Source organism: Peromyscus maniculatus, chromosome 5, assembly GCF_049852395.1.
Source record: "Peromyscus maniculatus bairdii isolate BWxNUB_F1_BW_parent chromosome 5, HU_Pman_BW_mat_3.1, whole genome shotgun sequence".
Taxonomy (NCBI): domain Eukaryota; kingdom Metazoa; phylum Chordata; class Mammalia; order Rodentia; family Cricetidae; genus Peromyscus; species Peromyscus maniculatus.
The window spans coordinates 29,315,106-29,340,063 of record NC_134856.1 but is presented as its reverse complement, the minus strand read 5'-3'; the positions used below and the strand labels follow the sequence as shown (position 1 = coordinate 29,340,063).

Genomic DNA, 24,958 nt, shown 5'->3' with positions numbered 1-24,958 from the left:
GGCTTTTGAAACCCCAAAGCCCACCTGCAGTGACATGCTTCTCCAACAAGGCCACACCTCCTAATCCTCAAACAAGTGCCACTCCTTGGGGACTAAGCATTCAAATATATGAGACTACGGGGGCCGTTCTTATTCAAACCACCACATTTGGCAAACAGTCTTTATAAAAATTATCAATTTCAGGTCATCATTCATTTCCGCTATAGTTCCATTTGCTGGACTCTTCAGCTAGAGTTGTGTGTTCTTCATTATTGTTTACTAATTTGTACTTTTTTCCTTGTTTGTAAAGGAAACTTTTCAGTATACACTTTTCAAGTGGGCTGAAGAGCTTGATGCACTCAGTCGAATACAAGACTTACTTGGTTGGTATGAGCAGGCCTTGGAACTATTTCCTGATGATGAAGTGATTTGCAATAGTATGGGAGAGCATCTCTTCAGGTTTGTAGTGACTTAACTATTACTTGTTGAAGATTATTCTTTATCAATCCAAAGCAAGTATATGTTATGCATTAACTTACTTTGTTTGGTTTGAGATGAAGTGCTGTGGGATGGTCTGTATGTTAAATTTCTCTGATTGGTCAATAAATAAAACACTGACTGGCCAGTGGCCAGGCAGGAAGTATAGGCGGGACTAACAGAGAGGAGAATTGAGGGAACAGGAAGACAGAGAGACACTGCCAGCCACCGCCATGACAAGCAGCATGTGAAGATGCCAGTAAGCCACGAGCCACATGGCAAGGTATAGATTTATAGAAATGGGTGAATTTAAGATATAAGGACAGTTAGCAAGAAGCCTGCCACAGCCATACAGTTTGTAAGCAATATAAGTCTCTGTGTTGACTTGGTTGGTTCTGAGCAGCTGTGGGACTGGCAGGTGACAGAGATTTGTCCTGACTGTGGGCAAGGCAGGAAAACTCTAGCTACAATGGAGTCTTACCACCAGCTCAGTCTGGGCTGGAATTTGTGGGCTTACGTGATATCTCAGCCAGGTACTACATGTATACACCACTATGCCTGTAGATAGAGTAATTTAAATAGGGAAAGTTTATTGTACATAATTAACTATAACAGGATTGGAGGAATGAGTGATTAGTTGGTAATAAGGAGAACTCAAAAGAATATAGGAATAGTAAAGATGGCATGTAATTTAAAATTGGGTTTATTTTGTGTGTGCACATGTGGGTATGTGTGCATTTGTACATGTGTGTGGGTAATGTGCCATGATTTGCATGTGGATGTCAGAGGACAACTTTTGGGACCTGGTTCTCTCCTTCTGCCATGTAGACCTTGGGGACTGAACTAAGGTTTTCAGGCTTAGTGGCAGGAACCCTTACCTGCAGGGCTATGGCAGTTTTACAGTATGTTATTTAAGAGTCATACCCTTGGGACTGAGGAACTGTCTATCAAAGGGAGAGGTTTCTTTACTGGACTCAGATCCAGTCCTTGTTTGAAAAGGCACAGCTGTGGTTCACAGGATGCCTTGGCAGAAAACTGGTGCATCTGTTCTTTAGAACTTGCTAGAATTTTTCCTTTTGGGGCAACAGAGAAGGCCTAATGGGGAAGTATATATTTGGAGCATACTGTTAATGAAACTCCGCTGGGCGGAGTCCTAGGTAAGCTGCCACCACTGCTGCTGGCGCCATGCCCTGGGATGCTCTTGCCTCCCATGCACCCAGGGAGCCTGAGCACAGGGGACCAGAACACTTCCCTTCTGCGGTGTCTCCTGCACCTTGTACTGACCGGTGGCTGTTACAGGTCAGATATGCTTCCACATTGCAGGCAAAGTGGGTGCGTTTGGTCTTAAGTCAGGAACTTAAGTCCTGGCTGTCCTGGAACTCACTCTGTAGACCAGGCTGGCCTCCAACTCACAGAGATCTCCCTGTCTCTGTCTCCTGAGTGCTGGGATTAAAGGCACATGCCACCACCACCCAGCTTGATGCAACTATTAGTATTGTACTTTTTACTATGATTTTACTTATCAAAAGTTCAAGAAAACTGAGAAAAACTTGGGGTTATTGAAACTCTGAATAATGAATTTTAGAGTATTTTTTTTATATCAACATTTTTGTGGAATCTAGAAAGCCTATTGAGCAAACTTCTTCCTAGTTGTGTCTTAATTGTGTGGATGCTGAGCCGGGTGTGGTAGTACTGCCTTTAATCCCAGAACTTGGGAGGTAGAGGCAGGAGGAGTTCTGTGACTTTGAGGCCAGCTTGGTTTACACAGTGAGTTGCAGGACAGCCAATGCTATGTAGAGAGACCCCGTCTCAAAAAGCCAAAAGCAAAAAGCAAAACAAAACAAAACAAAATGTGTGGATGTCATTTTTTATTGAATGATTTGTTTTTAAACAAGTATGTTAGTTCATTCTTTCTTTTTATTTATTATTATGATGATGCTTATTACTGTTTTTCTTTTTTTGAGACAGGGTTTCTCTTTGTATTCCTGGCTGTCCTTGAACTCCCTCTGTAGACCAGGCTGGCCTTGAACTTACACATATCTGCCTGCCTCTGCCTCCTGAGTGCTGAAATTAAAGATGTGCACCGCCATACCCAGCTTCATTTATTATTATTTTTTTATCTTGATTTTTTTTCTTAGACCTTTTTGAGATAGTGTCTCACTATGTATCTTTGGCTGTCCTAGAACTTGCTATGTAGCTGGCCTTGAACTCACAGAGATTCACCTGCTTCTGCCTCCTGGGTGCTGGGATTAAAGATATGCTCCACAGGGGGCTGGAGATGGCTCAGAGGTTAAGAGCACTGGCTGCTCTTCCAAAGGTCTTGTGTTCAATTCCCAACAACCACATGGTGGCTCAGAACCATCTACAATGAGATCTGGTGCCCTTTTCTGGCCTAGAGGCAAATGAACAGGCAGAAAACTGTATCCATGATAAATAAATAAATCTTTTAAAGAAAAGGTGTGCTCCATCACTGCCTGGCCTAATTAGATTATTATTAATCTCTCTCTCTCTCTCTCTCTCTCTCTCTCTCTCTCTCTCTCTCTCTCTCTCTGTGTGTGTGTGTGTGTGTGTGTGTGTGTGTGTATACACGTGTGCATGTGCAAGCCAGAAGTTAACTCTCAGGAGTCACTTTTCTCCTTCCACTGTGGGTTCAGGGATTGAACTTGAGTTGTCAGACTTGAGTGGCAGATGCTTTACCCTTTGAGTCATCTTGCTCGCCCAGATCTTTAAATGCAGAAGAAATGATCATTGTATTGAGGAATGGAAGGAAGATCTCGTGTTTGAAGAGTCATAGTTTTGTTAACATTGGAAGTGTTCACAGTGGGTTCTTTTCTCTTGCAGCATGTTTGCTATAAAAGCTGGTGCGCACTCCGTGTACGCCTGCGAAGTGTCCAGGACCATTATACGAGCTCGCCTGTGATGTTGTGGCTGCAAACAAGATGGACACTGGGATTCAGCTCCTCCATATGAAGTCACTTGATATAGAGATTCCAAAACACATTCCTGAAAGGTGTGTTTATAACTCACCAGAAACATTAAGATGCATTTCCAGCTTCTTATGTTAAAAAAAGTATTAACATCCTCATTTTGTGGTACGGTTATCAGCCAGTTTAATAAGATATAGGATTTTATAATAATGTACTTTTTAAAAAGTATCTAAAGAACTCAAGAAAAATTGATACTGAGAAAGTTAACAAAAACCCTTCTTTAACACCTCACATAAACTCATGCTTTTTTGTCCATAAAAGTAGATAAACTTCCTGTAGGTCAGCAGTGTTAAGTAACTGTTTAAAGTGTAAACAGTTCACACTGAGCAGACATCACATTTTCATCACTATCCTTGATTAAAATGAAAGTTTAGAAGTGCCAGTTGACAAGAGTATCTTCCTGTGGCCTTCAGATACTGTATGTGCAGTCTGAGAAGCCTTATGTTTTCATCTGCATCTCACTGTGGGCAGGAGAGCAGTGGAAGATTAGAACTAGAAGGGATTTGAACGTCCTCTGGCCCATCATTTTTAAAGAGCTTTCCTTTTTAAAAAATTTTTTCAAGACAGGGTTTCCCTGTGAAACAGTCCTGGCTGTCCTAGAACTCACTCTGTAGACCAGGCTGGCCTTGAACTCACAGTCACAGAGATCCACCGCCCCCCGGCTGAACTTTCCCTTTCATAATGTAACACTTGTGTTGTAACTGCCTGTGCTGTCTGTCTTGTGGCTTACTTAAATGTAGTCTACATGTAAAGAAGTTTTTGGTACTCTATTGTTATTTGAACTCTGATTTTTAAGTCTTCTTCTAGTTTTAATAATGTGTGCATGGTACTTACACTTGTCAGTGGTGTTTGTTAGAGAAGAAGTTTATCATGTTAATGCAGGTGCATACTCACTTTATACAAAACAGAAACGTTGTCCTAAGTTGTCTTAGGAGCCTAAGATCACAGAATTTAAACACCAGGCACATAATTTTTCAGGTAGGGCTCCTCCTGGGTGCAGTTGGCTACCTGTTCTTTGTGTCCTCATGGGACCTTTCCTGTGTGTGACTTAATGCTAGTGTTGGTTCTTTCAGTAGGACACCAGTCCTGCTGGATTAGGACCTCACGTTGGTGACTTCATTAACCTTAATTGCCTCCTAAGGGCTCTGTCTCCAAGTATACGATTAGGGCTTCCACATAAGATTTGGACTGGCATGAAGCTAAGGTTACTGTAATGTGTATTTTCCTCACGGAGTGCTTTTGAAGCAGGTGAAATAGATATTTCAGTTCAGACTCCTACTTGTTCACTTTGACCATAAGCAAATTTCTGGACTAAGTTGTAGGACTAGACGATTGAGGTACTTTTCATATTCTAAGTGTATGCGGTTATAAATAGTGAATGTTTTCTGTCTGTAGATAGTTGGGTCTAGGTACCGTGGAGGATACCCAAGTCATCCCTACCTCTCAGATGCCTCCACATCTGGAGAGGAGCATAAGGGCTATTATGACAGTTTTGTACATCTTTAGATACAGAAGTGAACGGTGCCAGCAGTGAAAGCTAGAGAAGTTCAGAGAAGGGGAAATCTTTCTGAGAAGGAATGAATGAGGAAAGGAGCGGACCTCTGGGGTAGGTTTGTGGAGACTGGAGAAGGGGTAGGAGAGGCGTAGTCAGATACGTGTAATGTAGACGGTCAAGATGGAATTTTGGGAGGGAAGGTTCTTGTCAGCATTAAATGTTATTTGCATATCAAATCATAACTGGACTGGCAAGGTGGCTCACTGGGTAAAGACATTTGTTGCCAAGCCTCATGACCTGAGTTCAGTCCCTCAAAACCACAAGGTAGAAGGAGAGAACCATCTCAGACATCCACACGTGCATTATGGTACACCTGTACCCACAGAAATAGTGTGTACATGTATTCACACACAAAACAAACATGTTTTGTTTTTTTTTTTTAAAAAAGACAGCTGAAAAAATTCATTCCTGGTGGGGTGGTACACGCCTTTAATCCCAGTACTTGGGAGGCAGAGGCAGGAGGATCTCTGAGTTTGAGGCCAGCTTGGTCTACAGTGTGAGTTCCAGGACAGCCAGGAATACACAGAGAAACCCTGTCTCCAAAAAACAAAAACAAAACAAAAATTCATTTTGAGAAGGGTCATTGATGGTAGAGAATCTGGATGTATTCCCTCCTTGATTTGCTTTTGCCTTTTATAGTACAGGGTTCCATGTAGCCCAGGCTAGCTTCAAACCCACGATGTAGTCAAAGATTACCTTTAACTTCTGCCTGATCCTCTTGTCTCCACATCCCAAGTTCTGGTTGGGAGAAAAACATTTGTCTGGGGTGTTAGAAGCTCAATAGTTGATGTTAAGGGACTAGTAAAGATGTGGGTACCAATTACTCTTAAGGACTTAGGCAGGGAATGAGAGTCTGAGAAGGCAACCCTTTTATGCCTAGATTAAAGAAAGGGAGCTGATGAAGAAGAGAGGAGCCCAAGGGACACCTCAGGATTCAGGGGAAGATACTAAAATAAAATGTATCAGGAAAGTTTACATAGAGATTTTCTGTAACATGTTTGCCTTTTTTCTCTTGTCTTGACAGCTTTATATATAAATAGCATGTCATTTTACTTACATGTATCTTTAAAACATCATTCTATAGAGTGTCCCTAGTTGTAACAGAAACTGTCGATGCAGGTGTGTTTGGAGAAGGAATTGTGGAGAGTTTAATTCATGCATGGGAGCATTTACTTCTGCAACCAAAGGTAAGCTGCGTGAAAGCACTCAAATCTGATTAAGTATTTATTATTTCAAGAGGCCCGAGAATGTTCGCAAGACCGGAAATATATCAGAGTATGTCTGTGTACCTGAAAAGAAACAAGAGAAACCATTCAACAGCACAGAAACAAAACCAACACACTCCTGTAAGTCTATGTCCCATCTGCTTTATACTTTATGCAGTTCTTTAAGGAGATTGAAGTTCCTGGGAAGTTGGAACAGGAAGTAGGTTTTTCCCCCCACTTCTCACAGGGCAGACAGACCCTGGGTTACCTCCAAGCAGCTAGCCTAACATCCTAGCTCTGGTCTAGCCAGGCCTATCTAGTTGGCAGTGGGGATTCGGGCACAGAGTATTTTAATCTTTAGCCCTGGTGGTCCCCAGATGTGGCCAAGAGCCTTGCAAGGCAGAAAAGGCGCTCAGGGCAGGCCCTCACCCCAACCTTCACCAGTGATGCTGGGGTTCAGAACGGGGAAACCTCCATGTTCCAGGAAGGGAAAGTTTTCTCTAGATGAGGACTCTCACCATGCCTCCCCGCCCCAGCAAAGCCCTCAAACAGAGTCCAAGGACTGCTCCCCTGAGGTTCACCATCAGTCTTTAATGCTGTCACACTGCATAATGACAAGTCACACACTTTGGTCTCGTGTTGGCAGTGGCAACTTACAATGCATCGAATGTCAGAGCACCGGGCTAGCTTCAAAGAACAGACACCTTCACTCCCAAGGTCTGACTCCATCACAGCCCTGGACAGACAGCAGAGGTTGACAGCTTTCATCTGAGTGCACAGCAGCTTTGAATGGAATTATAAAAACATATTTACAGACGTTCTACAGTGCTCCTTTCATCAGAAGCAAAGACCCTTTCATATAAAGGGATTATATCTAGGGCTGTGCAAAATTCAAAAGGATTAGATCCTTTTGAGAGTTCAGAGTCCATTACACACACACAAAAATCACCTGGGCCTGAGAAGTCCCAGGTACGGCCAAGGACTACCTTTGGACCGACTAACAAATACTGTGGCCATAAGCCAGCCATCTGACTTCAACAGAGCCAGAGGTCCAGGGGATCTCCTGGCTGTCCAGGTCCCAAACCTAGAGGGAGGTGGCAGTGAGATTTGCTCACCTGTGGTCCTGCAACCAGGTATTGCTTGTGCTACTGAATTGGAGAGATTAAGCCAGTCATGACCACAAACCATTAGCCCAATGTCTCACTTTCAGCTCTGTTCACTGTGGCTGGTAAATGTTCTGTCACTATGTTACTGTTCTGTTCCACATGTTTAAGGGGACTGGGTCCCCCCAATGAACTGAGATAAGCAGGTAGCTCTTGCCAGGTGTGGCTTATGTATAGCAAGAGAAGTCATCTGTTAGACGGGACTGGTGAGGCCATTGTCTCAGTGCTGATGTACAGGACTTATGTCTCTGTCAGTGTTACTCATTTCTGCCTACTAATCTTCTTCGTTCTCCTGGAAGAGAAGGAGGGAAGGCATGTCAAGGGCCGCCTCCCTCCGTCTTGCTATGAGGCCTGCAACATGAATGGAGCTGGTCTTGGCCAGCAGGAGAAGCCTGCAGCCAGCCAGCAGCTCTCAGAGGGTGAGGGTGTGCATTCTTGGAGCAGAAAGGGCAGAGACAGAAGCTGCAGATGAAGTGGCAGGGAGTTCGTTCCTACTATTGGCAAGCTGATCAAACGTTGAAAAGAGAATCTGATGTTAATTGGTAATTACTAGAGTAAGAAAAGTTAACAATTTTTTTTTCAGTAACACTGGCAGCCAAGGATACACTCTGTACCTCCTTTCCTTTCTAAGCCAAGTTCTTCACTGTGATAACATCAAGGTCTCTTCTGCTGGCCAGCAACTTCCAACTTTAACCCACCTTAACCCTTCTCTGTCCTGATACTGCTTGAGAAAAAAAAATGTTCAATTACCAGCCTGCATACTCTGATGTTTTGGAAAAAATTATGCTTTTGCCTCCACAGGAAAAGAAAAAATACATGGATTCTGGTCATTTGAGTTCAATGGGTTACAAATACTTGTCATCATTTAAGAGAATTGATTACAAATTATTATTGATTAAGATAAGAAAAACTTCTGCTAATCTGAAATGTTTCACATTGATACAGGTTTTTAATATATTAATGCAAAAATAAGGTTTTTGTTATGATATATGCATATATCTACATGTTTCTATTCTTGTTTGAAATGTTATACCTATGCAATGTTCTAAACTGCTGAAAAGAAACCACAAGAAAAAGAACTTTGGTAGAAATTTGCATGTTGTTTGAAAAGCAAGAGAAGGTGAAAGATTGGAATAGTGGTAGGAAAGGGAAAAAGGAGTTTGTCTATGTCAGGCTGAACCAGAAGAGCAAACATAGGGAAGGGCCTGACCTGAAGGTACATGCTAAGTTGTACAAGGTCAGAGGGGATGTGAACTATGCTGAATGTGAAGGGAAACTGTAAGATATATGTGGGATTTAAACATAATGTTAATTCTGGTTTTCTTTATATTAAAAATAGCTGATGATTCTTCATTGAAAAATGTTTATGTTAAAAATGGAAATATATACATGTGTGTATATATGTGGACATGTATGTGATTTATGGGTATGAATGAAAGTTGGATCCAACTGTGTGTATGTGTGCATGTAACTATTGTTTAATTTTAAACAGCAACCACATGGCTTTCCTCCATCTTGGCTGGTGACCTCATCATGAAGTGGGCAGCCACATGGTTGGCAACAATCTTTAAATAAAGTTAAAGAATCTGTTCATTGTATCTCCTTTTAGACTAAGGAGGCAACAATCCTTAAATATTTTGGATTGGGATAGATTTCTATATGATATTTCATGTCATAAAAAATAAGCTTTAAGCTGGGCGGTGGTGGCACACGCCTTTAATCCCAGCACTCGGGAGGCAGAGGCAAGGAGGATCTCTGTGAGTTTGAGGCCAGCCTGGTCTACAAAGTGAGTTCCAGGAAAGGTACAAAACTACACAGAGAAACCCTGTGTCGAAAAACCAAAAAAAAAAAAAAAAAAAGGTTTAATAAGATAGGCTTAAAGCAATGTTTAATAAAATATTAAAGCTGCACCTCAATGCTTTTATACACAAGAATGCACCTTGCTCTGACAGGTAAACTTTGCAATTTAAGAGTCTCCCAAATGATAATGGTCTTAAAGACATGAAGTGATCATGAGAAACAGCTGAGGGTTATGGATCTTAACAGTTATGCCAGGTGTTGGCCATGAGAAGCATGAGTCACAGGAAAATGGAATGGGCTTGATTCTAGAAGATATTTTGGAAAGGAACCAAATGTAGTAAATGTTCCATTTACTAAACAACGAACTGGTGGGCTATTTCAAAATAATGGTTCTTGGGCAATTCCTTTTGCGTCCAATTGATAATCATTATCCTGCTGATCAACTATTACAGTTTGCTCAGATGCATTCTTTTACTTTTCCTAAAGTATTAGTATATACTCCAGTGAAAGATGCTGCTTTGGTTTTTACTGATGGTTCTTCTATTGGGAAAGCAGCTTATTAATGGTGATTAAAGGTGAAGGACATGTAGTTAAAACTATTCCTGATTCAGCTCAAGTTGTTGAGCTGTTGGTTTTTCAAGTTCTTAAAAAAGATAATTTATTTAATTTATATAGAGATAGTCAATATATTTATAGAGCTTTTCAAGCTATAGAAACATTCTTATATTAAAACTATTAATGAGCAATTAAGAATGTTATTTCAACAAATTCAGGATACCATTTATTTAAGAAAATTGCCATATTTTGTGGAACATATAAGAACACATTCAAATCTTCCTGGTCCATTGGTTAAAAAAAATGCTTTAGCTGATAAATTTATTCAGTTCATCGCTTTATCAGTTGATCGCTTTATCTGAAGTTGAGCTTGCTCAGTGATCACATGGCTTGCATCATCAGAATAGTAAAGCTTAAGAAAACAATTTGGTTTAACAAGAGGAACTGTTCACCAAATTGTTAAAGAAATGTGGTACATGTCCTCAATATTTGACTGTACCTCACTTTGGAGTAAATCCTCAAGGTCTTCTTCCTAATCATTTATGACATTTCGAATATAAAACAGGCATTCCTTATAATCCTCAAGGACAAGGTATTGTTGAGAGAGCTCGCAGCAGCCTCAAAATACATCTTCAAAAATTAAAGAAGGGGGAGTTATAACCCCAGTCACCACATAATGCTTTAAATCATGCCTTATTTGTTTTTTAATTTTTTAAAATGTGGATGCTGCTAGAAAATCTGTAGCTGATCAATTTTGGCATGAAGGCACCACCACAAAATTTGCTCAAGTTAAATGTAAAGATCCTTATACTGGCTTGTGGAAGGACCCCATCCCTGTTTAATATGGGGACAAGGGCATGTTTATGTTTTCTCACAGGATGAAAATGAAACTTGTTGGTTGCCTGAAAGATTGGTGTGGTGTATGGAGCAGAGAAATACTGATCCTGGTGTTGCTGATGACCATCCAGAGATGCCAGAGTGAAACCTATTGGGCCTATGTTCCTGATCCACCAATTTTACATCCTGCAACTTGGGAAGGAAAAGAAATTGTGGTTGCAATTAATGATACCAGGCTTTTAGATCCACCTGCCACCCAAGAGTTCCAGATTGCTCACAATTTTCTTGTTTTGGATATTGGTAAAGGTATTCCTGTATATTTTACAAAAAATATTACTTTGGAGGGATGTCTTGGATTGCTTCCTCAAGGTAAATGGATAAGTAATATTTCACCCCCTCAACAATTTCCTCCATGTACAAAAGAACTGCGAGAACCTAACAGAACTTTGTTATGGAGATGATGTACTGGCATTATTCCTTTAAAGTATAATATCACATGGACAGAAGTATATTCTTGATTGGTCTGGAAATCAGGACATTATAGTGACTCTTATACAGTGTCTACAGAAGAATCTTGGGACCAAGGATTGTCAGCTGGAATTTGGTATTCCAGTACTAGATCTCCACAAACATCTGTTTGGAAACTTGCTGCTGCCATGGGAACAGTTGCAGGACACTTCAGTCACTTTAAACCTGTTTGTTCTTTAAAAGGAACTATTTTAGCTTATGTCAAAATGCCCTATGTTCTTTTAGTTGGTGAAGCAAATATTTCTATAAATGGTTCTATGTTCAATGTATCATGTCTTAATTGTATTTTAACCAATTGTATGTCTCAAATGGATAACTGTATTCATGTAATGGTATAAAAATAACTTTCTTTTGTAATATTGTCAGTATATACGAGTGATCCATGGTTTGAGGATAAAAGGTTACAAGTGATTGAAGAAATCAAGAAAGCTTTAAGCAGACAGAAGCATATTGCTGCATTAGTTATAGCAGGAATTTCAGCTTTTGTTACTACTACAGTGGTTTCAGTGGCTTTGTCTCAATCCACTCAGACAGCAGGTTTTGTTCCCAAATAGCAGGGTTTGTTCACAAATTGTTTATGAATGTCTTTATGATATTAGAGATTTAAAGAGATATAGATGTGAAAATAGAACATAAATTGAATGCTTTTTAAGATGTGATACAGTTTCTGGGAGATGAGCTCCAAAGCCTGAAAACTAGAGTACATTTGAAATGTCATGCTAATTATGAATGGATTTGTGTTATATCTTCTGTGTATAATGAAAGTGCTATTGGATGGGAAAGAGTTATGGCACATCTTAAAAGGAATTTGGCATGATTCTAATGAATCCTTAGATTTGGCTAAATTACATCAAGAGATTTAGAGAAATGAAAAAGGCTAAATTGAATTTTGATGCAGTTAAAACAGCTGAAGATATTCTAGAACAATTCAAAAGGGCTATCCCTTCACGGTCATCATTTACTTCACTTTTAAGTAGTGTTGTAGCTATTGGAGCATGTAGTAGGCATAATCTGTTTGCCTATGATTCTTGCTCTGCCTGCAGGGCTACAACGGGTTCTTGACCACCCTAAGGAGGGAATGTAGGGACAGGAGATACAAAGGAAAATACATCAAGTCTGGATTCTGATCAAGGTGCCACTTTATTTTCTCCAGAAAGGTTTATATAGTTCCTGCAGGGTCGGGGGAGCAAGAAGCTGTCATCTGCATAAGGGGGGGCAAGCTAACAGGATGTTTTTATAGGATGTTTACAGGGTGAAAGGGTCAAGGGCTCTGACTCAATGTCCTGTTGCTAGACAACCTGACTGTAAGCTGATCTAGTTCCCTGTCTTATCGGGGGTCTGTATTTTTCCACTAACTAGAGATTCTGTCCTTGCCCCTGACAGATTCTCAAGCTGATTTTGAACTTGTTATGGAGACTGGGCTCAGAATTCCATGGAATAAAACTATGCACATTCCTCTGACTTAACACCAGATGCTGGTAGCCAAAGACGGGTAAGTTTTCTTTACTTCCTTTCAACCTAGGACAGGATGTGAATGATAGAATTCATGCTCACATGATGGGTAAGATTGGAGTGTGATAAGGAAACACCTAAGACAGGCACAGTCATCTGAGAGACTCAGCGGAGTCTTAAAATAAATAAAAAGGAATAGTGGGAGCCCACAACTGACTCAGTTTCCTAGTTTGAATCTGAAGTCTATTCTGAGTCAGTAGAGTTCAAGCTTGTGTGCTCCAGGGCTGTGAGAAAGTTTTGATTAGCCCACAGAGCCTCCTTGAAGGGCTGTGAGAAAGTCCTGATTATCCTACAAGAAGGAACACATTATCTAGCTAGATGCAGGCTGTCCATGCCAGCCAGAGGTATATTGAGATAGAAAATGAAACTGCCTGCTCCTTGATGCAAGGCAGGATAGACTGTTGCTGAATGCCTGTGCTGTGCATTGTTCTACCTCTGTCCTTCAAGACTGTATATAAGCTGGCTGTGAAATAAACTCGGGACTGTCTAGCATTGACCAGCAGACCTCTTGACTCTTTTCTGTCTTCTTCATTGTCTCTTCAATCCGCAAGGCTCTACCCAGCTACCCAGCTGACTGCCGGCAGGCCTGACAGATGTGCGTGAGCCACTGCCCACAATAGAGGGAACTGGGTCCCCCTGACTGAATTGAGATAAGCAGGTAGCTCCTGCCAGGTGGGGCTGCTGTACTGTAAGAGGGGCTCACTAGCTGCGAGTGAGGCCGTCATCTCAGTGCCGATGTTCCGGCACTGGATTGTCTGTGTGAATGTTATTTGTTTCTGTCTACTAGCCTCCCTCTTCTCCTGAAAGAGGAGAGAGAGGCACAGCGAGGGCCACCTCCCTCCCTCCCTAGCTCTCTTGCTATCAGGACTGCAGCAGCCACTCGCACAGAGGGTGTGCTCTAGGTACAGGCGGGCAGAGATGGGAGCTATGGGCAGGGGGATGGGGACTGCCTGCAATTGACAAAAACTGTGTGAACACTGAACAGAGAATCTGATTTTAGTCAGAGGAGTTAACAAAAACTTTTTTCAGGAACACTGGCAGCCAAGGACACACTCTATGCCTGGCTGCCAACCCCGCCCCCCTTCCTTCCTAAGCCAAGTTCTTCACTGTGATAAATTTAAGGTCTCTTCTGCCAGTCAGCAGCTATCCTTGTTAACTCCTCTCTGTCCTGATATTGCTTGAAAAGAAAAATATTAAATTAACAGTCAAAGATATATGGGTTTTGGTCATTTTGAGTTCAATGGGTTACAAGTACTTGCAATCACTTAAGAGAATTGGTTACAAATTATTGTTGGTTAAGATAAGGAGAAAAAAAAACCTGTGTCAAATTCCAAGTAAAGGATAGCTCAATGAATTAAATAAAAAAAGTTGTTTTAGGTTGTAATGTTTTTATAAGAATATAAAGGCTTGAGATATGAGGATAAAAGTTTGAATAAATGATGTTTTGATTTGAGGAAGCAGTTTAAGGTGTAAAAATTTGAAGCCTTAAGTATGTCATGCAGGTTTGAGTATATGATGTTTTGGGTCTGAGAAAGTAGTTTGAGGTGTACAAATGTGGAACTTTAAGTGTTAGAATTCTGCCCTCACTCCAGCTACACGACTGCACATGTGCCGTTCAGGGTCTGGCGTCTTATGTCATCAGTGGGCGCTGGTGACTATGTATGCACAGCATGGTCACACATTCTGTGCCTTAAAAGCCAGACGCAGACTCCACGCTCCCTCTGCTCTCTCTGCTCTGCTGCCCTCGCCCACCACCTCACCATCTTTCTCTCCTCTCTCCTCTCCCCCACTTCCTTCCAATAAAGCTCTCTGTAACTCTGCTAGTCATGGCCATGGCTTGTGACTTTTCCGTTGGTAACCAGCACCGCCACCAGTGCCGCACGCTGCCACCAGCACCGTTTATCATCCTGTCATTAAGTATTTTAAAGTTTAAGTAAGTTGTGAGGTTTGAGTATAAATAAAGTTTATGTAGGGTCTAAGATATAAATGTTTTAGATATAAGAATATAAGAAATGTTTTGGGAAGAAGGAAAGTATGTAAAATGCAAGATATAAAGATCTGAGGGTAAAGAGGCTTAAGTAATGATAAAAAAGTGACTTAAGGTGTATAAAAGAATGAAGCATGTTTCAGATTCTTTTTCTTGCTATTCTGCTGTTACATTGAGTCTCCAAAGATTCATAATTTTAAAAATGTCTGTCTACTCCATAGGTATGTGTGGGGACCTGCCCCACCGGGAACTTAGGTCACCTGTGAAGAAGTGGCCTGGAACCAAGGAAAGGCAAGTGCAGGCCGCTCGCCCATTTCCCAGCCTCCCTCTTACCCGGAGACACAGCGGGGAGTCAAGTCAAGCAAGAACTCGTTTATTGATGGGCAGTAAGCCTCTTTTCTACCAGAAAACCTCAGAACCCTAAGAGGGGGTGAAGGAACAAACCAATCATTTTAAAGGGCACCCTATTTACAAGTTGTTTATGCCCTGACATCATCTGTTTTTAGTATCTTATCTTAGCATAAATAACTTGAGCTAACTTTTTCTCACCATTGGTCTTTAATCTCCATACAAACAACCCAAGCTAACTTCCTTTTGTCATCCTTTGTATCTATTCTCTGTACAAACAGCTTAAACTAACTTCCTCTGGTACCATTTGTATCCACTCTCTGCGTAAACAGCTTAAAGCTTAAGCTCTATTTATCTGAATTTCTCTCAGCACCCTTTTTGCAGCCCATGTATGCCCCACAGGTATGGATAAAAATGTGGCCACGTGTATGTTTGATTTTGAATATATGAGTTTGCATGTCCTCTTTGTTAAGGAATACAAGTTAATGCTAGTCATCCGGCTATCCAGGTACTAGTTTAAAGCATGTACTGTTAATTCTTATTTAATTATAAGCTATTTAAATAAGAAAAAAACAGAACCTGAGAGGTACATTTGACTAATATATCTACAGATAACAAATTAGCATGGTTATTGTTACCAAACTTAGAGATGTTTTCAAGATTAGGCCTAGATTTTTTTGGCTCAGATATATTTAATAGATAATGATCCTCAAACCCATCAAAGATCTGGTGAATATGGTATTTAAATTATTTGATAAAAAGCTTACTATAACATACAGAGACTCCCAGCTCCCAGCAATCCCAGGATCTCCAAAGAAGATATGGAACAATGACAGGAAGGTGTCACCTGAATTGGTGATAACACCAACCACTGAGCAAGATGCCCCAGCTCAACACCTGCTGCCAGGGATCTGGCCCAGAATTCCCAAATGAGACACTGACAAGATAAGGTCAGTCTTTCCCAAGTTGCTCCTCCACAGGGAAAATTTCACGTCATGGGCCCAGCAGCCAAGGTTGATGCTGTCCTGACACCTGTCCTGCCAATGCTATGAACACTACAGGAGCCTGGGGTGATGGCGGTCTGGGTAATGGATAGCCTGTCATTTTTTAATAGATTTGGAAGTCTGCACTCAGGTACAATGTATCCTTCTCAGGTCTCTGATGGCACTGACGGGGCTAGCTGTAGCTCTGTCAGCTTAGCAACATCAGTCAGCCAGAGTCTTCCACAAGGTTGCAGCCACCTTATTAATTAATTGATCAATGCATTAATTAATTAAAGCTACTAAGTCTCTTAAAAAAGAGAGAGAGAAATAGGTTCTGAATATAGACTTATAGATGCATTTTTTCTTTAAATTTTTTTTAGAGCTTTATTAGGAGGGAAAGGGGAGAGAGGAGAGAGAAGAGAGAGAGAGAGAGAGAGAGAGAGAGAGAGAGAGAGAGAGAGAGAGAGCACACCAGGGAGAGAGAGCCGGGGAGAGACATAGAGAGAGATATAGAGAGATAGATGCTGTTTATTGGGCCAAAGACATATCAGTCCAATCTATACCTGTCTCTCTAGATAGAAAACACAATATAGATTTCAATGCAAATTGATAATACTACAAGTACTGAGACTATGAATCTGAATGTTCCAAATAAGTTCATGAATTTTAGCTCCTGATCCTAGTTTATATCTCTCAACAGGTTTCCACTTGGCTGACAGACACATCCAAGCATTGTTTCCTGGTGACAACCTACTCCAAATGATTGTGAGCCCTGAACTTGCTGAAAGCTGATATTAACCAATTCAGCCAATATACATGCCATCTCTTCAGCTGATCAATAAAACATTCCCTCCTTGCCTTTGACTAACATTCCAGCTTTCCAGGGCCCTGACAACAATGTCCCAATGTCAGCAGGAAGTAATTACAGAAGTGAAAACGTTGCCCTTGTCCCCCACCTGGAATGTTAGATCAAAAGGGAATTTCTTGTCATAGGGAGCCTGAGATAAAGTAATAACTGGTCCCCATTCTCATTTCCAAGTTCCTTCAGGATAAGGAACTGTCAGCCATCACAGGGCTTTTGGCCCTTGTGCTTCTGCTAATTACTGTTGGCTCTTATGTTACTGATGTCTTAACTAAGTGAAGATTCCTGTCTGGGTACCACTAAACTGAGGATACTAGAATCCAAATATCAACCCTTGAACCCACGACACACTTGCAGATGGCAACAACTGAATAAGGGGAGACTCACTTTGCCATTGATAATGGGAAAACTCTTAAGTCCTGATCCAATTAGTCTCTAAAATGATCTACTACTCTGGTGATAAAGTCTTTTACCAAAAAGAAACATCTCCAAGATTGGAGATTATATACCACTCAAGGGGGCAATGAAAGGACCAAGCAGATGCCATAGCAGGCTGTCAGTCTTCTCTCAGAGGTCAGGCCTCAATTTCAGTTTCCTGAGACTTGAGCAGCAGTTTCAGGGCCATGACATAGTCCTTGCAGTAGCTCCCTTTCTGCACGTACTCTGACTGCTCAAGGTTCAGTCAATTGTTTACTGTCTGAGACTCTTCACCAACTTAGAGCTATATGCATGGGTCAATGTGAACATGCCAGGCCAGCCAGCCTCCATGGCAGCTCAAGGACAGAGCCTGGAACTTGTCCAGGCCTGTCCCAAAAATGATAACTGTAACTCCTAACCAGTAAATTCAAAGATTACATACCCTCACCCAATCATATGAATCCAAGGCTTGTACCACCCTGCTTGCGGTTTTTCCCTTAAAAAACCCCTCACTCTGAGAGCTCAGGGCTATCCTCCTCTATTCTCTGTGTTGAGTGTTGGACACAGACCAAGCCTGGGCTTGCTTGTTATCAATAAACCCCTGTGTGTTTTGCATCAGATATTGGCTCTGTGGTGGCCTTGCTTGGGGGTCTCCCAATGTGGCCACAAGAAGGGGAGATACAAAGTATCAGGTAATATAACAGCCCAAGCTCTTAGGAGGCTGACACAGACCCCACAAACCAGTGGAGCCTGGGTGCTTTGAGAAAGAAAAAAAAAGAGTAGCTCTAGAACAACAAAACTGACAGGATAAATGTGGATAAAAAGGTAACAGCATAAGAGTTGTCTGTCCTGTTGACTGGATTCGGTCTCAAGTCTTGGCACGTTTTTCCTGGTTTCCAGAAGCCTGACATGCTCTTAGGTATTTCATGGCTAGGTCTTAGCTATTGGTCACAGTGCCCTGGGTGTCGTTCCCACCGCCCCCAAGGATCTCATTTGGAATGCTGTTCCTGCTTCTGGGCTTCCCTTTTGCAGGCTGGGTTACAGACACTGAGGTCTCAAGTCTAGTTAAGCCTCCAGGAGGCTGTTAGCCAATGTTGACCCTGCTGTTGTATATCCAGTGTCCAGCATGCTGTTTAGAGCCCAGCAGACTCTGGCTCTATCCTGGTCTCCAGGTCACTGAATCCAGTGAGTTTTTGTTCCAAAGACTTCCATAGTCTAGAAGTATTCTGCTGGCCAGGTTTTTAGTATGACTGACAGTTGATGAATTTCCTCAAGAGTATGGTTCACAGCATGTCTTGGGTTGCAGAGACCCAGAGGCAGCAGGGGCCTTAATTTGAGATAACCCCACAGCTGCTGATTGTGTCCAATCTGCACATTGTCCTGGGCAGGGGCTGCACTAAAATCGACAAGGAAGCGAGCCTTGATGTGGGACCTGGCTGGAGCCAAGTGCACAGCTCCCAGTGGAGACAGAGTGAAGGTCTATGGAGGGATGCAGTCCTGTGGTGTGGTGGCAGGAACATGAAGTGGCTTGTCGTATTATGTCCACAGTCAGGAAGGAGCAGACAGCACCTGCTGGCCATTTTTGTCTGCTTTATTGAAATGTTTGTTCAAGATTTTTCTAATTTGTAGCAGGGCTGCTCTATTACTGAGCTGTATGAGTTCTTTATAGGTATTAGCTCCTTTTAAGCTAGATATTGTTTGCAAGTCTTTTTCCCAGTAGGTAGGCTGCTGCTTGAGGTCACTGATATTTTTCCTTTGCTCTGCAGAAGCTTTAGATTGATATAGTTGTCCTATCCTTACGGGAGCTCTAGATATGGCAACTAAGACAGTGTAGGTGTTTTGTGTGGAAAGTATAAACAAGAAAAGTCCGTGTCCAGCACAACTGCCATCTCCCCAGGGCTTTGTGACCTAGGGCTGTGTGCATCAGTGGGTGCACAGGTGCCATCTGTTGTAGAATGTGGCAGATCAAGTCCTGCTCACTCATGTTTTGTTTTTGTGGGCTAAACTTATGGTGTGATCTTAATTTAATTTTCTTTTTAGAATATATTTACAACATTTCTCCATTTCCTTTTCTCCTTGCAAAGCCTCCCATATATCCCTCCCTGCTCTCCTTCAAATTCATGGCCTCTTTTCTCATTGTTATTGCATGGTTATAAGTATACCATATATATTCCTAGATATAGCCTGCCCAGTCTGTATAATGCTACCTGTATTTATGTTTTTAGGAGCTGAGCATTTGGCACTAGACAACTAATTATTATGCTTTTTCATGGAAAAGACCATCTCTCTGACGTCCAGCTTTCCTCAGTTGCCTATAGTTCTTTGTGTAGGGTTGAGGCCTGTGGGCTTTTCCCTTGGTATTGTCCTTGTTCAGCTCACATTTGGGCAGTCATGTTTGTGAGACTTTAGGGGGTGTAGCTTCTGACATTACTAGAAGACACAATCTCACAGCAAAGTCCCTGATCCTCTGGGTCTTACAATCTTCCGGTTCCATCTTCTGCAATGTTCCCTGAGCCTTAGGTGTGGGAGTGTTTTGTTGATGTGTCCACTGGGACTGGGCTCCACAACTCTGCATTTGGCAATGGTTTTCTGTAATGGTCTGTTGCAGATGTTTCCTTGATGAGGGGTAAAATCTACACTTATCTGTGAGTATAAGGACAGATGTTTATGGATTGTTGTTAGGGATTATGCTGGTTTAGTAAATTAGTGGTTGTAGATTCTCCTCCAGTAATCACTAGCACTAAGGAGTTAGCCAGGCTTCCAGTCCCAGGCAGGTTTCCTCTTGTCGAGCAGATCTTCAGTCGTTAGAGCTGTTGGTTACGGCCAAGGTGCGCATGCCGCTGTTGCGCTTTAGGGTCGTCACGGCATGCGCGTTGTTGACGTGGTTCTGCCATAGATGTGTAGGACTTTGGAAGCTTGCATGGTACCTTCTGGTGTGGTGTTCTGAAAGTCGCTGGCAAAGCCAATGGTTCAGGGGCTTCTCTTAGTTTAGTTACAGGCCTCACATTTGTGTGCCTTGCACAGTGAGTTGATTTTGGGGTCTGGCGTAAAATAAGGGTCTGGTTTCATTCTTTGGTATTGGAATCCAGACTTCTTGGGACAATTCACTGGGTGGAAGCTATTTTTTCTTAGTGCGCCCACTTGGTGCTCTTGTCAGCAATTATTCCGACTTTCCATTTTGTTCTACTTGTCTGGTTTTTGTTAGCATCCCACTTTTTTTCCTTTAAACATTTTTATTTATGTGTTTGGGTGTTTGGCCTGTATACAAGCCTGTGCACCAGTGTCATGCCTGGTGCCTGAGCTGGTCAGAAGAGGGCACTACGTTTCCCGAACTACAGTTACAGATAGAGTTACCATGTTGGTGCTAGAAGTCAATCTTGGGTCCTCTGGGAGAGCAGCCAGTGTACTTGACCACTGAGCAAACTCTCCAGCCCACCACCCTGTTGACCATTGTAGCTTTGTAACAATTTTTTCTTAAGACATGGGGTATTGATTTTTGACAAAGAAGCCAAAACTATACAATGGAAAAAAGAAAGTATCTTCAACAAATGGTGCTGGCATAACTGGATGTCAACATGTAAAAGATTGCAAATAGATCCATATCTGTCACCATGCACAAAACTCAAGTCCAGGTGGATCAAAGACCTCAACATAAATCCAGTTACACTGAACTTGATAGAAGAGAAAGTAGGAAGTACTCTTGAATGCATTGGCACAGGAGATCACTTCCTAAATATAACACCAGCAGCACAGACACTGAGCACAATAATTAATAAATGGGACCTCTTGAAACTGAGAAGCTTTTGTAGGGCAAAAGACATGGTCAATAAGACAAAAAGACAGCCTACAGAATAGGAAAAGACCTTCACCAACCTCACATCTGACAGAGGACTGATCTCCCAAGTATAGAAATAACTCAAGAAACTAGACATCAAAATACTGAACAGTCCAATTAAAAAATGGGCTAAAGAGCTAAACAGAGAATTCTCAAAAGAAGAATCACAAATAGCTGAAAGGCATTTAAAGAAATGCTCAACATCCTTAATCATCAGAGAAATGCATATCAAAACGACTCTGAGATATCACCTTACACCTGTCAGAATGGCTAAGATCAAAACTACTAATGACAGTCAATGTTGGAGAGGATGCGGAGCAAAAGGAACACTCCTCCACTGTTGGTGGGAATGCAAACTTGTATAACCACTGTGGAAATCAGTATGGTGGTTTCTCAGAAAATTGGGAATTGATCTACCTCAAGACCCAGCCATACCACTCTTGGGCATATACCCAAGGAATGCTCAATCATACCACAAAGATACATGCTCAACTATGTTCATAGCAGCACTATTTGTAATAGTGAGAACCTGGAAACAACCTAGAGATGATGCCCTTCAACTGAATAATGGATTAAGAAAATGTGGTACATATACACAATGGAGTACTACAGAGAAAAACAATGACAGCGTGAAATTTGCAGGCAAATGGATGGAACTAGAAAATATCATTCTGAGTGAGGTAACCCAAACCCAAAAGGACAAACATGGTATGTACTCACTCATAAGTGAATACTAGATATAAAGCAAAGAACGATTAGACTGCAACCCACAGAATCAGAGAGGCTATATAGCAGGGGGGACCCTAGAATGACTGTGGCTTATAATAAGTTTTGGTTTTACTCAGGCACTGGGCAAGCCTCAGTGAAACATTTCACTATTAGGATAAGAATTTATACTGTATCAAGCTGATAATAGGAAAAAATAAAAATGAAAAAAAAAACCCATATGTATTTTTAATTTAATTGTCACTCCATCCCTAAGAGGTATACATTATTTTGTTTCTTAACTTATAGATTTGAAAATCAAGGTTTGGAGACATTAAATAATTTGCTTAAGATTTCACAGGTTATTAAGTCAAGATTGGAATTTCCATGAGAAGACATGTTTGCTAATTTTCAAAAGACAGGTATATATTTTACCCTTGGACTAAAAGAAAGTAACTACTATGGTATGAGAGAAAACCAAAGGTTTATGTTTAGAGAAACTATTTGAGACTGAAAATAAGAAACTATCAGCAGGAACTAATTCATAATTTGGCATATTAGAACAAAACAATAGAATTGAAAGCTAAATCACATGGTATACCACCTTTCAATCTATTAAGGAAATAAAAATGAAATCAACCCAAGGTGCTACTGTATACCTAAAACTAGCAAAGATTTTTAAAATTTAATTCTTTGCTTTCACTACATGAGATCTGTCTAGACGATCAGATACTTTTATACAATAATAGCACTGTAAGAAATGTCTGGCCAGCTGTGGAACCTGCATGGGACTGGACTAGGCCCTCTGCATAAGTGAGACAGTTGTGTAGCTTGATCTGTTTGAGGGGCCCCTGGCAGTGGGATCAGGATCTATCCCTGGTGCATGAGCTGGCTTTCTGGAGTCCATTACCTATGGTGGGATGCCTTGCTCAGCCTTGCTGCAGGGGGGAGGGGCTTGGTCCTGTCTTAACTGAATGTACCAGGCTTTGCTGACTCCCCTTGAGAGCCCTTACCCTTTTGGAGGAGGGAATGGGAGTGGGAGGGAAAAGCTAGGGGGCAGAGTGGGAGGAGGGGAGAGAGGGCGATGTGTGGTTGGTATGTAAAATGAATAAAAAAGTTTCTTAAAAAAAAAGACATGGGGTATGTGTGTGTATTATGTTGCTCAGGATAATCTCAAACATCCTATGCTAGGATGACAGGCCACGAACCATGGCACCCAGCTTGTATTTCAAATCAGGAAATGCCATGTGTCCAATTTTCCTCAGAAGTGGTCTGGCCTTTTAAAAAAATATTTCTATATGAATTTTAGGACTGTTCTTTGCCTGAATCATGCCACTAGGATTCTGACGGCAGTTACATTGATCTATATGTTCCTGTTCGTAGTGTGGACATTCTGATAAGATTTATTCTGAGTCACAGGGTGTCCTTCCATTTAGCTTCATCTTCTGTTTCTTTGACCAATGTTTTGTTTTTTTGGTTTTGGCCTAGACCAGACTGGCCAGGAACTGCCCAAATCCCACCTGCCTCTGCTTCCTGAGTGCTGGGTTTAAATGTGTACACCGTTAAGTCTAGCTCAAAAATTTAAAAAAATGTGGACTTTTAATCAAGCAATTTTTGTTAAAGCGTTAAGAATTTATGTTTAAAGAGTAAGACACAGCCAGGTTGGTGGTGGTGCATGCTTTTAGTCTGATGGCACAAGCAGGCTGCTCTCTGTGAGTCAAGGCCAGCCTGGTCTACTGAGGGAGTTCCAGGACAGCCAGGGATTTACAAAGAAACCCTATCTCAAAAAAAAAAAAAAGAGTAAAAGAGTAAGATACGTAAGAGTTTCAGAAAATGGTATTGCATTTATCGAAAAACATGTAATTGAACTATAATTATGTAAACTTAAATCGCACATGATGATTATGATTAAATTAATCTTAATTTTGTATTTACATTTTCAGTCCAGATCATTACATTCATGCAGTGGTAAGAAGCTCTGATTTTTTTTTTTTTCAAATGTCCATCCTCTTGAGAAATGCAAGAGAGTTCAGCTGAAGTTGTTATTTACTGTTTGAATATATGATACTCTAACAGTTTAAGAAAACCAAAGCCTAGGAAATTTAAATGTTATTTGTGATATACAAAACACACAAATATATATATTAACATGTGTGTATTGGCATTTTATGTGTGTTTATTATATATAGTAGTTATATCTGTTTTTTGCCTGTCTTTGAATTTTTCCAACATTTTGAACTGTTCAGATCTTGAGCCTACACACAAAGAAGATTGTGGTAGCTTTAAGAGTCCATTGATGGGTTGGGGGCTCCTTCTGCTTTTCTGGGATATCAATAATGACATCTTCACATCGCTTGGCCTCAGAAAGTGTATCCTGTGAAGCAACTGTGTCTTCCAAGTCTTGATGTTGGCTTGTATCAGGAGGTTCCTGCTCTTCTGGGACATCAGTGACAATGTCTTCACATAACTTGGATGCAGCAGCTGCATTCTGTGATGTAATCGTGTGTCCAAAGCCCTGATATTGGTCCTGGGGCAAGTGAAGATGGCTTTGAACCTGCAGAAACTGCATCTTGTGACGACGAGGAAAGCAGACTTGTGTGTTCAGAATGTTCCGAGTCTTCAGGAAAACTTTTTTTTCTGATACCCTCACATTGTTCTCCCTTTAAGATAATATAAATTTATTAGCCAGGGGGCTCCTTCTGCTCTTCTGGGATATTAACCATTACATCTTCACATAGCTTGGCCTCAGAAAATGTATCCTGTGAAGTATCTGTGTCTTCTAAGTCTTGATGTTGGCCTGTATCAGGAGGTTCCTGCTCTTCTGGGACATCAATGACAATGTCTTCACATGACTTGGATGCAGCGGCTGCTTTCTGTGAAGTAATCATGTGTTCAAAGGCCTGATATTGGCCCAGGTGTGAGGATGGCTTTGAACCTGCAGAAACTGCATCTTTTGATGATGAGGAAAGCAGACCTGTGTGTTCAGTCTGCTTCGGGTCTTCAGGAAAACATTTTTTTTTCTGATACCCTCGCATTGTACTTCCTTTAAGATAACATAAATTTATTAGCCAAAAGTTATTTTTACCATTCTAAAAATAGTTCCTCTCTTTATTCTCCCCAGATTTGAAGAGCCTGTATCATGGTACTGCTTTAAGTATGTTCTTATTTCTTAAATTACTAGAGTAAATCTTATGTATTTGGGTTGGGGTGATACGGCAGTCTG

General features: G+C 41.3%; 1 protein-coding gene across 4 annotated transcripts in view; it reads right to left on the bottom strand.

The window, feature by feature from the left end:
- LOC143273115 (transmembrane protein 184C-like) overlaps positions 1–24,958 on the bottom strand; it is a 92,308-nt gene that overhangs the window by 4,030 nt on the left and 63,320 nt on the right. For 2 of the 4 annotated variants that reach the window (XM_076571479.1, XM_076571478.1), the window contains exon 10: positions 6,775–24,778. The exons of 1 other annotated variant lie outside the window; for it this stretch is intronic. In XM_076571479.1, coding sequence (XP_076427594.1) covers positions 24,417–24,778 — 362 coding nt within the window. In that variant the 3' untranslated portion in view covers positions 6,775–24,416. Of the gene's footprint in view, positions 1–6,774; positions 24,779–24,958 lie in introns of those variants that run through there. One more of the 4 variants, XM_076571480.1, reaches the window with a different exon arrangement.